The following is a 15,952-nucleotide window of genomic DNA, read 5'->3' as shown; positions in this document are numbered from 1 at the left end:
ATCCCTGGAAGTGTTCAAGGCCAAGCTGGATGGAGCTTGGAGCAGCCTGGTCTAGTGGAAGTTGTCCCTGCCCATGGCAAGGGGTTGGAAATAGAGAATCTTTAAGGTCCTTTACTGTCCCAGCCATTCTAGGATTCTATGACTCTATGACTTTATGATTCTATATGCTCCACTTCTGTGCAGGGGTTTTCCCAGGATGCCTTAGGGGACCACTTCCAATCTATGTGGAGGTTTTGCACCTCCAGCCTCCAGGAATGACCAAGCACACAAGTTAAAATGTAGGCTCAGCCTTTGAACATGGAGAAAGTGAATGTAACCCCATGTACTGCTGAATATTCTCACTAATAAGCAGCTCCAGACAGCAATTGTCCTGTGAGAGTGGTGTCCCTTTGCTTTCTGATGGAGACCATATATCTATCCCCTTCCTGGGCAGGGCAAGATGGCTAAGGACACACTCTTTCACACACAGCAACTTGTTGGATAGACAATCTGGGGATACAACTGCATGGGTGTCATGACAGAGGCTTTCTTATCTCTTTGCAAGCTCTATTTTTCCACATTTTTGTATGATTTTGATAGATTTGCTCAGGCAGTGGTATCTGATTGAAGTTTGAAACCTACACACACTGACATACAGACAGAAGGGCTTTATACTGACACAGAGTTATTATATTAACACAGACCCACTCCCAGCAGGGACAGTTGTATCACCAGCAGACATTTTCATGTCAGAGCAACTGAAATTACAGTCTTGGCTTGTGCTGCTTTAGTTGTCCTTGGGTTGATGACAGTGTTTTTAGGAGTCCCCGGAAATTTTCACTTTAATGTGAAGTACCCTGCCCAGTGTGGTTTCCTTATGGAAGATGCTTTTTATGGGTGCAACTTGAAAGAGGGGAAATTTAGGTTAGATATTAGGAAGAAATTCTTTACTGTGAGGATGGTGAAATGATGGAACAGGTTGTCCAGGGAGGTTGTGGATGTCCCAACCCTGGCAGTGCTCAAGACCAGGCTTGGATAAGGCCTTGAGCAACCAGTGGAAGGTGTCCCTGCCCATGGAAGGGGGGTTGGGACTAGATGATGTATAAAGTCCCTTCCAACCCTTAACATTCTATGATTCTATGACATTTTCATCTAACCATTGCCCCTGGGATAACAATCTGGAACCTCAGGGCTCTGAAGGCTTCCTTGCAGGTTGGCAAAACTCAGGACCAACCTGACCTTGAAATATCCAGTAACGTAACTAAGAATTGACTTGACCTTCTGGTTTACTAGCAACAAATTCTTATTTGCATTTGAGGAAAAATGGAAACTTTTAGTGACACTGAAACTTCAGCTGTTCAGTTTTCCACCAGAGGGCACTCCTATATTTTCAATGAAGTCAAGTTTCTGAACAAGACTGAGCAGTTTTTCGTAGCTTGGTGAGTGTGTTGCAATTCCAGCTGCAACACGGTAAGGGGAAAAATGCGGGAGCAGAATCACCTGGTCACACATCTGCCAGCACTGGGTATCACTGGGCAACCTCCTGACATCTGATGGGGCACAGCAAGGCTTCAGGATTGCACCTGTGTCAGGCTGATGCATGTGAAATAAATAATCAGTTCATACGCACAGTGTCTGATATGGCCAGGATCAGATTAATGCAGGATTCAAGGGATATGGATCTTCCTCCTGAGGAGGAAAAAGGCCTCCTGTCTCACCAGTGTTGGTACCAGATTTCAGCATTTTTTAGGAAATACAGTATCCCTTGCACTGTCCTGTGATTTTACCTTTGTTCATGAAAATACACACTGTTACAAAAATTAAATCACTTCCACAGTTGATGCAGCTTGGGTTGATTGTGTAGTTTTGATACCCAATAATTTATATCAATATATAATAAAAAACCAACTATCTGCAGTCAGATCTGTAGAAACTGAAGCATCTGTCAGTTTAGCTGGACTCTGTCCCTGTCAGGGACATATATGTATATATGTATATATGTATATATGTATATATGTATATCATATATATGTGTATATATATCCTTATCATATATTATAGTGCTTTTTTGACCCTATTTTAGCTTTTATTTGGTTTTAGAATGATATTTCAGTAGTTAAGGTAAACACTTGGAGGAAGAAAATCCAGGCAGTTTGTATATTGATGACAGAAGAGAAAGCATAGTTTTTTTGGGGAAAAAAAAAGCCAAGGCTTTCTGATGAAAAATGCTTTAGAAAATTAGAAGTTTGTTTTATTAGGCACACAAAATTAAACCACATTTCTTAACAGGCTCTGTCAAGGCTGAATTACTTCCTAGGGATTTATTAAAGTTAGATTAATTCTTTAGTTACTGGAAGATTTGGCAAAGGCAGTTTAAGGAGGATATAAGCTCTTCTGGTAATTTGATCAAAATATATATGAACAGAGTCAGCAGAGATTGGAATTATGGCAAACCAAACAATTTACATGTTCTGGCACCATGTCAAAAGTGACAGATTCTCACAGCAAGTCGTAAACTGAACAGGTGAATACTTTACCCTTCTTCTAAAGTCAGTGAGAAGGAACAGCCTGAAATCAGACTGTCACACTCAACTCTGCTCCAGTGAAACATCTCTGTTAACCTGCATTCAGGTGAGACAACACAAGGGAGAGCCAGGCTTAGCTAACACAGGGGTGACCACGTGCCCTTTTTTCAGTCCTTTCTTCTCAGTTGTGTTTTTCCTGTGGACACTTTTAGTACATTTTTTTCTTTCACAAATTTTTTTCCCAGCTGGTTATAGCTCTGCGAGAGGTGCTTACAGAATCACTGCTCTTCACTGGCCCTACAGATGTCACACAGCTGTGACCCGCTGGTCTAGTCAGAATCAGAGAAAATAACAGAGAAAAACCAGGCAGCTTTTAGTTACAAATGCTCTTTGTAATAAGGTCTTCAAGGTCCCTTCCAACCCAAGCCATTCTATGATTCTACAGAGATGATTTGTTTGGCTGCATGGTTCTGTGGTGACACCTCTCCCTCTTGCTGCCTCCTGTGCCTCAGTCACTGTCTGCTTTGACCAGACTCATCATCTGTAATATAATTGAAGGGAGATCAAGAATTTGGGGTCTCCTGTGAACGTGTCATGTTGTAGATGATCTCTGTGCTTTCAGGATTTGAAAAGGGGAAAATAACTAGTTCATCTGGTGGGATTAGTCACTTCACTTCTCTGCAGTGTTTCACAACTACTTGTCTTAATGTGTTTCTTAAACTTCTTCTCTTGACCAAGTGCAGAAAATCTCTCAGTGTTTAACCACCTGCCAGTATCTCCACTGTTCAGTTTCTGGCTTTTCAACCACCACCCTTTTGCCCTGCACATCCCTCACCTCCCAGCTCCACCCCAGCCAAGCCTGTTGTCATTAAAATTAACCTCTCTATAGATACAGGTCACTTGGATTTGCAGATGATGAGGAAGACCTGTCCCTGCAAGAGCATGATCTGGACTGCTGGAGTGGGATTCGTCTCAGCCAGCTCTAGAAACCAGGGTTCTCCTTCTGAGCCATTCTCCTTCTGCTGCCTTTGGACATAATGGAGGCACTTCAGGTCTGCATTTCACCTCCTCTTCTTACAGCAGGTGCCTGAGACAGGCTGGATAAGCAGATAAAGTAAATGACTGCTCAGACATCACCAAGATTTTTAAAAAAGTATCATATAGGTCAAGCCATTCACTATTCTATATCTCTTTCAGGGTAAGGTTGAGGAAGATAATTGTTTTGAGAACAGAAGTAAGGGAGAGCTGCAAGGACATGAATGCTATGCCTATAGTACTATGTGTCTAGGATAACTTTTGGGTCTCAAGGCCAGCTGGTTTGGGTCTGGACATTCTACCTCTTGAACCATGTCTTCCAAGCTGCTGATAATGAAAGGTCTTTGGCATTATTAACCTTTCAACCATACCAAGACTTTTTTGGAAGTTCATGATGGTTGGTCTAAGCCAAACTAATGTCAAGGACTAAGATTATTAAGGTACAGAAAACCATGTTAGTGCTCAAGCCTATGTTCTGCCTCTGTAATGTGTCAGTACAAAGGGACTTGGAAAAAAGAATGGATGGAAAGGTTTCAGAGGAAGACCTAGAAAAGAAAGGCCTAAAGCTAAGAAGAGATTCAGGTCATGCCATGGAGACAGCATTTACTCTTCCTACTGTAGAAATCAATTAGTGATGGACAACAGTGTGTATGTATCCACTAAAATACACAGGGAATGTGTTTTATTCTACAGTGGACACATGTGAGGAAGACCCATGTGAGTGAGTTCGTGTTTATTTGAAACAGAACTGCAAGGTCACCAGAAGGAAAACCTACTCCCAATGGATTCATCTTCTCATCAGCGTGTTACCTTTGGAGCCTGCTTGATGGTGTCTCTATATGGTCTCTAGGAATGATCAAATTGTGCTGTTTCCTCTGTGAGAATCAGTGCAAAATCATACCTCTTCCCTTCTTCAGCTGCTTAGCTGCTCACAACTACATCGTTCCCACTATGTGTGAACACACAGTGATGTGTACACACATCACCCACTCCTGCCCTAGATCCCAGGGCTATTTTTAGAGTGTGCATTTGCTGGCATGCTTCCCAGTTGCATAGTCACAGAACATGCAACATACCTCATGGGAAGTGACAACATTACACACAGCACATGTATTCCATATATATGGAATATTCAGGCATGCTGCACAACTGCTACTTTGTCTTTGAAACCTGCCTGCTGCTTCCCCAGAACTGAGCTCATACACCCACATGGTGTGCTTAACATAACACACATCTCACAGAATCACAGAATAACAGGATCAACTAAGTTGGAAAAGACCTCTGAGATTATCAAGTGCAACCTATGACTCAACACCACCATGTCAACCAGACTATGGCACAAAGTGCCACATCCAATGTCTTCTTAAACACCTCCAGGGATGGTGAATCCAACACCTCCCAGGGCAGCCCATTCCAATGTCTGATCACTCTCCCTGTAAAGAATTTCTTCCTAATGCCCAACATAAATCTCCCCTGGCACAGATTAAGACTATGCCCTCTTGTCCTACTACTGGTTGCCTGGGAGAAGAGACCGACCCCCACCTGACTATAAGCTCCTTTATCATAGAGTCATAGAATGGTTGGAGGGGACATTGAAAGATCATCTACTTCCAGCCCTCCTAAAATGGACAGAGACAGTGAGAGAAGGCAAAGCTTTTATGGCTGCTGTGGTTTAGCCCTAAGGGGGAGCTGAGCCCCACAGCTGCTCGTTCACTCCACCTTTGTAGGATGGGGGAGAGAATCAGAAGGGTAGAAGTGCAAAAGCTTGTGGGTTGAGGTAAAGACACTTTAATAGGTGAAACAAAAGCTGCACACATGTACAAAGCAAAATATGGAGTTCATTCACTGTTTCCCATGGGCAGGCAGGTGTTCAGCCATCCCCAGGAAAGTAGGGATCCATCCCATGTAATGGTGACTTGGAAAGACAAATGCCATTACTCCAGAAGTCCCTCCCCTCCTCCTTCTTTCCCACAGCTTTTGTTGCTGAGCATGATATGTTACAGAATATCCCTTTGGTCAGTTGGTCAGCTCTTCCATTTGTGTTCCCTTTCAGTTTCTTCTGCACCCAAAGGTCCCTCACTTGTGGGGCAGCATGAGAGGCAGAGAAAACCTTGACTCTGTGTAAGCCCTGCTCAGCAGTGGCTAAAACACCAGTGTGCAATCAACACTGTTTTGGTCACAAATCCAAAACATTGTTACCATGAAGAAAATTAATTCTAGTCCAGTCAAAGTCAATATAGTGGCAAACAGTTTCACTGACTACAAAGATGAAGACCAATAGCAATTGCTTTTAGCAGTCTGAAATGATCCCCTCATTTTTCTATAGATCCTGCAGTGCAGCACCAGCCCTGTGTGTAGATGTTTGCCAACGCAGATTATGACATAATGTCTCTGTTTGAGATAAATTGAGTTTCTTATGAATTGTTCCACAAATTCACCAGTTTCTCTCCCTTATCCCCTTTAAAGACTGTCAGTAGGACTAAACTGGATGTAGATGGCTAGAGTAATTCAAGATGGGCATGCAATGATAGGACAAGGCTTTAAGCTGAAGGAGGGCAGATTTATGTTAGAAATTGGGAAGGAATTCTTCCCTGTGAGGGTGGTGAGGAACAGGTTACCCAGAGAAGCTGTGGCTGCCCCATCCCTGGAAGTGTTCAAGGCCCAAGTTGGAAGGGTCTTTGAGTGACCTGTTCTAGTGGAAGGTATCCTTATCCATGGCAGGGGGTTGGAACTAGATGATCTTTAACATCCCTTCTAACCCAAACCATTCCACGATTCTATGATTCTATGGATCCTACCTCCTATGTTAATTTTCCTGATGTTTTAATGGGTAAACTTTGCTTTGGTTTACTCAGGAGCTGTGTGGTCCCTCTTGGCCAACCAGTGCTCGACCTGTATAATCTTGTTTTATATTAACTGGTAATGTGTGGACTGGCCTGCAACTATGGCTCATTAGGTGAGGGGTCAGCCTAAATGGCCTTGTTGTTTGGTGTTATTTCCTTAAATGCAGCAGAAGATAACATGTGTATTGTGTATCCCTTCCTGGCAGGATGGGCCTCCTGCTGCCACCCACTGACGGCAGAGCAGGTCCGATGCTGCAGTTCACAAAGTGAACAAAGACAGCTGGGGCTCAGGGGAGATGCTTTGTGCAGAAGATGAGATCAGGCTCAGACACTGAGCTGCTTGGGGCAATGTATTATTAAATGCTATCTACTGATACGCTACTTCTGTAGGAGCTGATTAATGACATCCTGCTTTATTATTCCTTATCTTTTATCTTCACCTTGTTTCACAGATGTAGCTGGCAGTACACGGCACTAACCATGGACCCGTGGCACTCATTAGATAGTGGCTGCTCCTCACAAGTGCCATCAGGCATGCAATTCCTGCTCCTGATTCTGCTAACGATGCTGGTTAACACATTGCTGCGTCGCTGTTCAAGCCACCTAGACAACATGGTCTTGTCAGTCTGGAATGAGCTTATCTTTTACTTATCATTTTCTTTGACACCATCCTCTGATAAGCTGAGAGATAAATACATAACAGACTCTGCAATGTATTCCCCTGGCACTAAATTCTTAGCAGTAACACTGTAGAGGGGTTTCAACTAACGAGTGCTTCGTTTGACCTGTTTTCTATTTTGTTCGAGCGTTGCAGCTGAAGATCTTAAGGCACATTTAAACTAGAAACATATTCTTGTTTAGCCATTCCCCACACCTCAGGAATGGCTCCATCTCTGAGAGAATGTGGGAATTTAATTTGCAGCAACTTAGGGCAGGTACAGGGTACAGGCAAGTCAAGCACATCCTGTTGCTTAAGGTCCTGTTCTTAAGGTATCAAGGGTTTCACCTCGAAAGGTGAAATAAAGTGGGAACAGTATGCGAGAGGAGGAGTGTATGGTCTGATGTGGGGATCCCAGTGACCATAGGGACCTATCAGGGACAAGGCATGCTGCCTTGCAATTATGAAGAATGTATTATAATGGTTTTTAAGTCTTTTACCATCACTGTCTTATTGCAACATGACCCTTTGATACCACAGTCAGTCACTGAACTACCCTCATGCCCTAGAAACATCGGTAGCTGGACCACACATAAAGCAGTGGTCATAGAGCACATGGCGTAGGATTGTGTCCAGATGGTTCTGGAATATCTCCAGTGAGGAAAACTCCACAACCCTTCTGGACAGTCTGTTCCAGTCACTGCACAGGAAAGAACTTCTTCCTCCTGTTCAGGTGGAACTTCCTGGGCATCAGTTCCTGCCCGTAGCATTTTGTCCCATTGCTGGGCATCCCTGAGCAGAGCCTGGTCCATCATCTGCCCCTTCCCTGCAGACACTGACAGAAATGGATGAAGTCCCCTCTCAGCCTCCTCTCGAGGCTGAACAGCCCCAGCTCCCTCAGCCTTTCCTCATCAGAGATGCTCCAATCCCTTCATCATCTTTGTCACCCTCCACTCGACCTGCTCCAGGAGGTCCATATCTCTCTTGTGATGAGGAGCCCAGAACTGGACATAGCACTGCAGATGTGCCTCACCAGGGCTGAGCAGAGGGGCAGAATCACCTCCCTAGACCTACTGACAGTGCTCTTCCTAATGCACCCCAGGATACCACTGGCTTTCTTGGCCCCCAGGGTACCCTTCTGGCTCACAGAGAAGCTTATTATCCACCGGGACCCCCAGGTCCTTCTCTGCAGAGCTGCTTTCCACCAGGTCAGCCCCCAGAGGAAGGTTATGGACATCACATGGAAGAACTGTGCAATTAACTCTGGCTGTGGGTACTGTCCATCTGTGCAGCTACTCCCTGCAGTGCCAGAAGTCTCCATCTCTGCCCTCTGCACAGGAGGATCATGGATGTGTGTGTTCAACAGTATGTATGTGCTAGGTCTTATTACTTTCATTTGAACCATATCTCCCTAATTTGGAAATTACTTTTGTGGCTTTGTCAAACATGTTACCAAAGCCAAAACAGCATCCACTCATCTGAGTGACTCACTGAAGAGAATTTGTTTTGGCAAGAAGAGTTCATGAAGGATCCATGCTGATATTTTATGCTCTACTGATTACAGAATGACAGGTAAAAAATTAGCTTCATTATCTCCCTGGAGATCTAAATTAGGCTTATTGACCTTTATTCCCCGTGTCTTCAGGGGTGAGATGTATGAGGATTGATTTTTACGTCATTACACTACTTTGCTCTTACGAGTGACAGAAAAATCAGTTCTTATAGTATAAGTTACAGTGGAAGGGAATAGAAATCACTACAAGAAAGACATTGAGGGGTTGGAGTGAGTCCAGAGAAGGGCAGTGAAGCTGGGGAAGGGTCTGGAGCACAAATCTGATGAGAAGCTGCTGAGGGAGCTAGGAGGGCTCAGCCTGGAGAAAGGGACAACATTATTGCTCTCTACAACTCCCTGAAAGGAGGTTGTAGCCAGGTAGGGGTCAGGTTCTTCTCCCAGGTAACAAGAGATGGGACAAGAAGAAATGTCCTCAAATTGTGCAAGGGGAGGTTTAGATTGTACATTAGTGAAAACTTCTTCACAGAAAGGGTTGTCAAGCACTGGAACGGGCTGTTCAGGGAAGTGGTGGAATCACTACTCCTGGAAGTGTTAAAAAAATGTGTAACTATGGTGCTTAGGGATATGGTTTACTGGTCGACCTGGCTGTGTTAGGTAAATGGTTGGACTCGATGATCTTAGAGGTCTTTTCCAACCTTAATGATTCTATGATTCTATGATTTCTTTCTTCATAGTAAAGGACTCTCTTAGGAATGAGGGTGATGGTTCTGCCTATTTCCTTAATGGTAATAACATTGGATTAGCTATTGCTGTATCCTCATTCTTACTTGGATCTGTGTTAATTATTCAAGGGTGCAGTAAGTCATGTTCCAGCACTCACACCTGTGCCCTGGCATTGCCCAATTTACTAGTAGGCATGTCCCCAGCTGGTAGGGCAGGATGTCATGGAGGGGAAAAGTGGTGGAGATGAATGAGAAAAAAAACAGCTGAAACATCAAGCACTTTGAGTTGTGAAATTGGGGTTTTTACTTAATAATCATTTTCACACTAGAAGAAATGCCACTGAAATGAATGAGTCAGAAATGTATGCTGAAATTATTCCGTGCCAAAGGCTCTGGGACTTGAAATCTTCAAGCAGCTTTCTCACTAAAAGAGGACTGGAATGGGAAGCCACTGGAAGGTGAGACTAAAATAATATTTATTCCCACTGCTGACTGCACAGAAGAACATCTTGCCACCCAAAGGTCACAGAGTGGGGATTCCATGTTATTTATTCTAATTGTTACTTTCTGAAAGAGAGTCTGATGAAAGGTTGTTTACCTGACTTCTGTTTTTGCCTAGGAAATCTTCAGTTTCTCACATGACCTGTTTGTGCTTATGCTGCTAAAGATTTAGGTTCCCCTCAGGACCTAACGCTAATAAAGTTGGTGGAAGTTTAGTGAACTTTGTTTCCTGGTAATAAGAAAGAATGAAAATTGTGATGAATTAGTCAGTGAAGAATGAATAATTTAATAACTGATACAGCAAAAGAAGATATTGCAAAAATAGTTTTGGAAGGCACCTCTACTTGTTAGTAAAATCAAAGTTTCCAAACACAGGGACCTTTCCCCCTTGACTGTCTGTTAATGTGAATAAAGCCCTTTTCTCAGACAGTCCTTTTCCATTAGAAGGCAGGTTCAGGTACCTGTATTTATGCGAAGTGCAATCTTATACTATAAGAAAAACATGTTTCAAACAATCTTGTTTATTTTCTGGTGTTCATAGTACATTAATTTAAAATGTGCATCAAGTTAAACTAGTTGCATGACCAAGCACTCTCCATCTATGTTGAGAACATATGAAATATATGGAATCACAGAACTTTAAACAATGCTCATTAGGCAGTGTTTTGGGAAAAGAAAGATGAAAAAAGCTAAATATTAAATGTATCTAGCAATCAAATGACAAATTTCAGTTGAGACCTCTATGTTCTAGACCATTACACAAAGAGAATATATACATCCTCCAACAGCTTTTTTTCTTGTGGGAGTCACTGGACTGAAGTTGGTCCTTCTGCATATGTGGGAGAGGCTGGATGGAAGCAGCTTTTGTGAAAGATGGATGGATGTCCAGGAAGGGAAAAGCTGAGCCTGTTACTTTATTTCAGTTTTGCATTGTCAGGAACCAGGGTGATGAACTTGAGGAAGCTCTGGGTACTTCCAGGAGACTTTGTCAAGGGAGTTGGAAAAAAATATCTTCAAACTTTCATGGCTTGGCTGAAAATGAATTGAAACACAAAATTAATCATGAGTGGGAAATGAAGACCTGCAGCGTTTCTTTTCAGAATAGTTTTTCATCAACCTTTATTTTCTCTGTAATTTTTTTCTTTGTTGTTGTGATTTACTTCACAGGAGCATCCAAACACACACATCCAAAATTCTTAGTTCCCTCAAGGAGATTTCTCACTGGACCAGCGAGGTGTTTTGAAGCTTTCTTCCTTTATGCTACAGGCCATGGTGAGAATTTGGTTAATTCCATAACAGAAGACTGAACCTTGCACTGTGATGCTCAGCCCATATGTTTTGATTTTCTGTTAGAATTCTAAAAACTCAGGTCTGCTACTTTCCCTCATCAAGTGTGTTGCTACTACCACCTGATCAGCCACTGTCATTCAGAGGAGGAAGAAGGAAAGATAAAGAAGCTGCCTTCTTCCCTGGCATTTCCTAGATGCAAGGATGGGAATTGTCTCTCCTGGGCATGGAAAAGCACATGTATAGCTGCTGGAAATCTGGAGCTCACACTTCTGTGCTATCGCTGGTATAAATATATCTTTGACCTCACTTGCAGACCACGACTCTTCTTATGATGGAAAGTGTTCATGAGAGTTTCCACATGGAGATTCAGACATTGTCATCTTTAATTAAGGGATTTGGGACACTGGTGTACACCAACCACTGTCTAACATTTGCCCACCCTTATCACAGGCTCCTGCTTCTTTGAATTCATTTCACAGTTCATCTCACCCAGGTAAAGCACCAACATGGTAAAATGTGATTCTGTAATAGTGCTTTTGGCCCTGTATTTAAGCAAATAATTCCAAAAAAATTCAATTTGTATAAATTATTTTTTTTTTTTAAGCATCAACTTTACCCGGGACACAATTGAAATACTTAGAACTTACTGCACAATCCATCCTCACAAGCATTAGGGCAATCCCCACAGGGCTTTCCTTCCTTGTAGGGTGTCTTCATGGAACTTAGTAGATTCCCCCTGAAAAACCAACGTTATCAACATAAGCTATGAAGACATTATACAATATCTGAGAAGAAAATTTAATTATAAAGGTGTTTATGTATACTAATTTGCACTCACTCTTTGGTTATATGTCAATTTTTATATATGTATTGGGTTTATCTGTAAAGGTTTTGGCAGTGGGCAGAGAGGGCAAAGGGGAGAGAATTTGCAGGACTGGCTTTTGTGAGAAGATACCAGAAGCTGCCCCTGTTTCAGACAGAGCCAGTGCTGGCCAGATCCAGGTTGGACCTGCTGCCGCTCAAGTCTGAGCCCACCAGTGACAGCAGAGCCTCTGTGATAACACATTTAGGGAAGGGTAAAAACTGCTGTGCAGAAGAAAGGAGTGAGACTCAGAGAGAAATAACTCTGCAGCCACCCAGGTCAGTGAAGGAAGAGGGGCAGGAGGTGCTCCAGGTGCTGGAGCTGAAATTCCCCTGCAGCCCGTGGTGCAGCCCATGGTGAGGCAGCTGTGCCCCTGCAGCTCCACAGGGGACCAGGGATCCACCTGCAGCCCACGGAGCATCCCACACTGGAGCAGGAGGATGCCTGAAGGAGGCTGATCCTGTGGGAAGGCCCTGCTGGAGCAGGTTCCTGGCAGGACCTGTGACCCTGTGGGGGACCCACGCTGCAGCAGTCCATTCCTGGAGTACTTCACCCCATGGAAGGAATCCATGGAGCAGTTTTTGAAGAACTGCAGCCTGTGGGAAGGACCCACACTGAAGTTCATGGAGGGACTGCCTCCCATGAGATGGATCCCCCACTGGAGCAGGGGAAGAGCATGAGGAGGAAGGAGCTGCAGAGGCAGTGTATGATGAAGTGATCAGAGTCCCCATTCCCATCCCACTGTGCTGCTTAGGGGCAGGAGGTGGAAAAAATCAGGAGTGGATTTGAGCTTGGGAAGAAGGGAGGGGTAGGTGGGAGGTGTTTTTAGGTTTGGGTTTGTTTCTTTTTATCCCCTTCTGATTTGACTGGTAATAAATTAATTTCCCAAAGCCAAGTCAGTTTTTCCCATGATGGTGATGAGTGATCTCCTCTGCCCTTATCTTGACTCATGAACTTTTTGTTGTATTTTTAATTCCCCTGTCCTATTGAGGAGAAGAATCATAGAGGGGTGGACTGCTGATGGTCTGTCAGGGTCAACCCACCACAAGATATTATGCTGTGAATGTGGAAATGAATTTTAGGCAGCATATGAAATAATCACTCTACCTTAAAATTCCCACTAAAGTTTATTTGGTATTAATTATAGTCTTCACTGTACTGTACTTTCTGAACTGAGATTTCAAGTTGAATGTTGAAAACACTTTTTTTCTGATTTACTGCTATGAAAATTGGGATTTTTAGGCAAATGAAGTTTAATTTGAAAATGGATGTTGCTTTTATGTGTTTTATGATTTTGCTTGTTTGACAACTCTTTTGATGAGTATCTTTCTGTCTTTTGATATTCCTAATACACTCTTCAAACCTCTTCCTCAGCTATAAGTGAGTGATGTGCTCTATTACAAATGTCACCATCTCCCAAGTAATTTTGATAATGCAATAAGAAGTTCCAAAATCAGAATCAATACTTACATGGGGCAGTACTGGCAGACATAAAAGTATTTGAATCTGCTGTTGCTACAGGAAGCGAGACCACATGCAACTTTATAGGAATTGTGCCAAACCATCTGTAGGTATAAGAATAAAAATCATAGAAGGATGAAAAATACATATTTGAAAATCATTTAAATGCAATATGCATTACAGAAATGTTTGCAATGAAGTCACTTATTTGCCCTTTATATTAAAATATGAGTCCTACCTTGCTGAAAACTTCCTTTCACCCCTATTCAACCAAAGAATATTGAGGATATGATGATAATTAATCACACATATATATAAAATCTCTGAGTTAAAATGTCTCCATTACTTATATTTTCATTCAATGCAGATTGTTAATGTGGGAATCATTATGTGAAATTTTGTATCCTGTGTTTTGTGCAGGTGAACAGAAGGAGGTTATGATAAGCTGTTGACCAACTGGAAACTCTCTGAGTCAATGGAACTTTGTAGACTGCAACAAATCTATTTATATTTTGTTGTTGATACTTTAATAACCTCGTTTTTCTAGTGTCTGGACAATTTTCAGATGTTAAACAAACAAGTTGCTTCCTCCTGAAGTCTTTAAATACCATTATCTTTACTCTTTATTCCATAAGACACTTAGCCTATTATTTTCATTTTAATTCTGTTAGTTTGAAAGTTTCCATCTTGTTTTGTCAGAATAACCCTTTAGTTCTCTATTGCACTTATTTCCTTTAAAAATGAAAGGGTAACAGTTGCTTAACTAACATGTACATATTTATTTATTCAGCCTGAAATATATATATATATATAAATGCATGTACCTGAGTGTAATGGCCAATCATAGCACCTTTTGTTTTTGCTCCAGTTCCGTATTTGAAATTTTTCTCCTCATCGTACCAAGCCTGAAGAACATCTGACCATGAGAATGGGGCGGTTGACATGAAGATATTTTCACCACATAGTACATCTGAAAAGAGAAAGATCCTGAGAAAGGCATAAAGGATACACATGTGAGGAAAAAAAAACCCCAAAAAACCCAACAAAAGGTGGGATGATTTTCACAGAAATTCTCATCCCAGATGGAGCAGCAGGATGTTGTTTTTTTCCAGTTCTGTGACATCATTCTTTGTTAATACAGAGGTTGTCACTTGACCAGTTTGCAGCGTGGCCAGCCAGTCTGTCTGGTAGTTTGGTTGTTGACAGACCTTCTGCATGACTACAGATACACCTGCACATGTGCAGCACAGGTTCATGACTAATTTTGTTATTTAGAAGTTACCAACCCCATCATTATTCAAGTCACAGCCCAGTAATCTTGGGAAAATCCCAATAGTCCAAAGTTAACTCCTGGTACACAAGAAGATGTCCACATTGTCTTGACCTACTGTTTTTATTTAGGTCCAGACTTACTGCATTAGTTCTCATCTGGGATTCACCTTAACAAAAAACAGACAATTTGGGTTTTAGGCAAAAAGTATGGACAGGACTGTCCATATCTTAAATGTGACCTAGAGAGAAGTCAGTGAGCACCACATTGGGCACTGACTGTTGTTAACATAGTATGGCTGTAACTTCAATATCCAAGGACTGAAGTGTTAATCTGAACCTCAAAGACTGCAAGTTGCCTGGGGATTTGTCATGTCTTAGAAACTATGCTTAGCACCACCAGCCAATTTTGGATCTTCACCCCTTACCCCTTTCTTTCCAGATACTTTGGGCCAGCACATGCAAACTGGTTCCTACCTTAGATTTGGTTTAGATTCTCTTCTTTCTGATGGGTATTTTGGGAGAATATGCTTTATCTCTATGATATTTTTTCATCTACTGTAGAAAGTGGGATATTCCTATGTAAAACTGATGCAACTGGGATGAGAATGGGATTGAAGTTTTCTCGCTTGCTGGACAGATTTATATCACGAAATTTTCCTTTGTCCCAAAAAAATCTAAATGTTATATGAATTGTATCTCAAAAAACCCCAACAAACAAATTCAAAACTGGTCACATCAACAACATATGTGACATTATTCAGTTACAATTGTGCTTCACTTACCTGTTCTCCTCAGATTAGGAGGACTGTGACTTAAAGTACATTGATTGGCCCATTTTTGGGCATTCTCTGCAGCCCGAGGACACCATTCCTTAATGAAAGAATAAAATACCAGTCATTCAGACACATGCCAATGAATAGCCCCTCATAAGGGAACAACATTTGGAGATTACATTCCAAAGCAGAAAAAGTAAAATATAAAATCCTTTTCATCCCCCTTTTTGGGGGGAAGGGATGGGTAGGCAAAAAGTTACTATGCATCCAGGGAATAGAAACTGTGGAGAATGATGAAGAATGTATCAAAAAGAAATTAATAATGCCATGGATCCTTCTTCTCTTTTTCATTTTCCTCCAAAAGAAAGAGGCATTATTTTTCATACAACACAAAATTTTTCAGAAGTTTTTTCATCTGTCCAGCTTTATGTTTCTCTTGGTGCTGGCCTTGAGAAAGGTCTGAAGAATGAATTTGTAGCTAAACAAAATAATGTAAGCTGCACACAGTCTTGTGCCTC

General features: G+C 42.1%; 1 protein-coding gene across 1 annotated transcript in view; it reads right to left on the bottom strand.

Moving 5' to 3' along the window:
- CRISP2 (cysteine rich secretory protein 2) overlaps positions 1–15,952 on the bottom strand; it is a 35,026-nt gene that overhangs the window by 17,504 nt on the left and 1,570 nt on the right. The window contains exons 4-7 of the mRNA XM_029965812.1: positions 15,444–15,531; positions 14,214–14,359; positions 13,399–13,493; positions 11,714–11,802 (exon numbers count right to left, since the gene is read on the bottom strand). Coding sequence (XP_029821672.1) covers positions 11,714–11,802; positions 13,399–13,493; positions 14,214–14,359; positions 15,444–15,531 — 418 coding nt within the window. The remainder of the gene's footprint in view (positions 1–11,713; positions 11,803–13,398; positions 13,494–14,213; positions 14,360–15,443; positions 15,532–15,952) is intronic.

Source organism: Manacus vitellinus, unplaced genomic scaffold (genome assembly GCF_001715985.3).
Source record: "Manacus vitellinus isolate BGI_N305 unplaced genomic scaffold, ASM171598v3 scaffold_11_pilon, whole genome shotgun sequence".
NCBI classification, from domain to species: Eukaryota; Metazoa; Chordata; class Aves; order Passeriformes; family Pipridae; genus Manacus; species Manacus vitellinus.
Note: the sequence above shows the minus strand (reverse complement) of the source record. Positions and strands in the feature narration are given on the sequence as shown.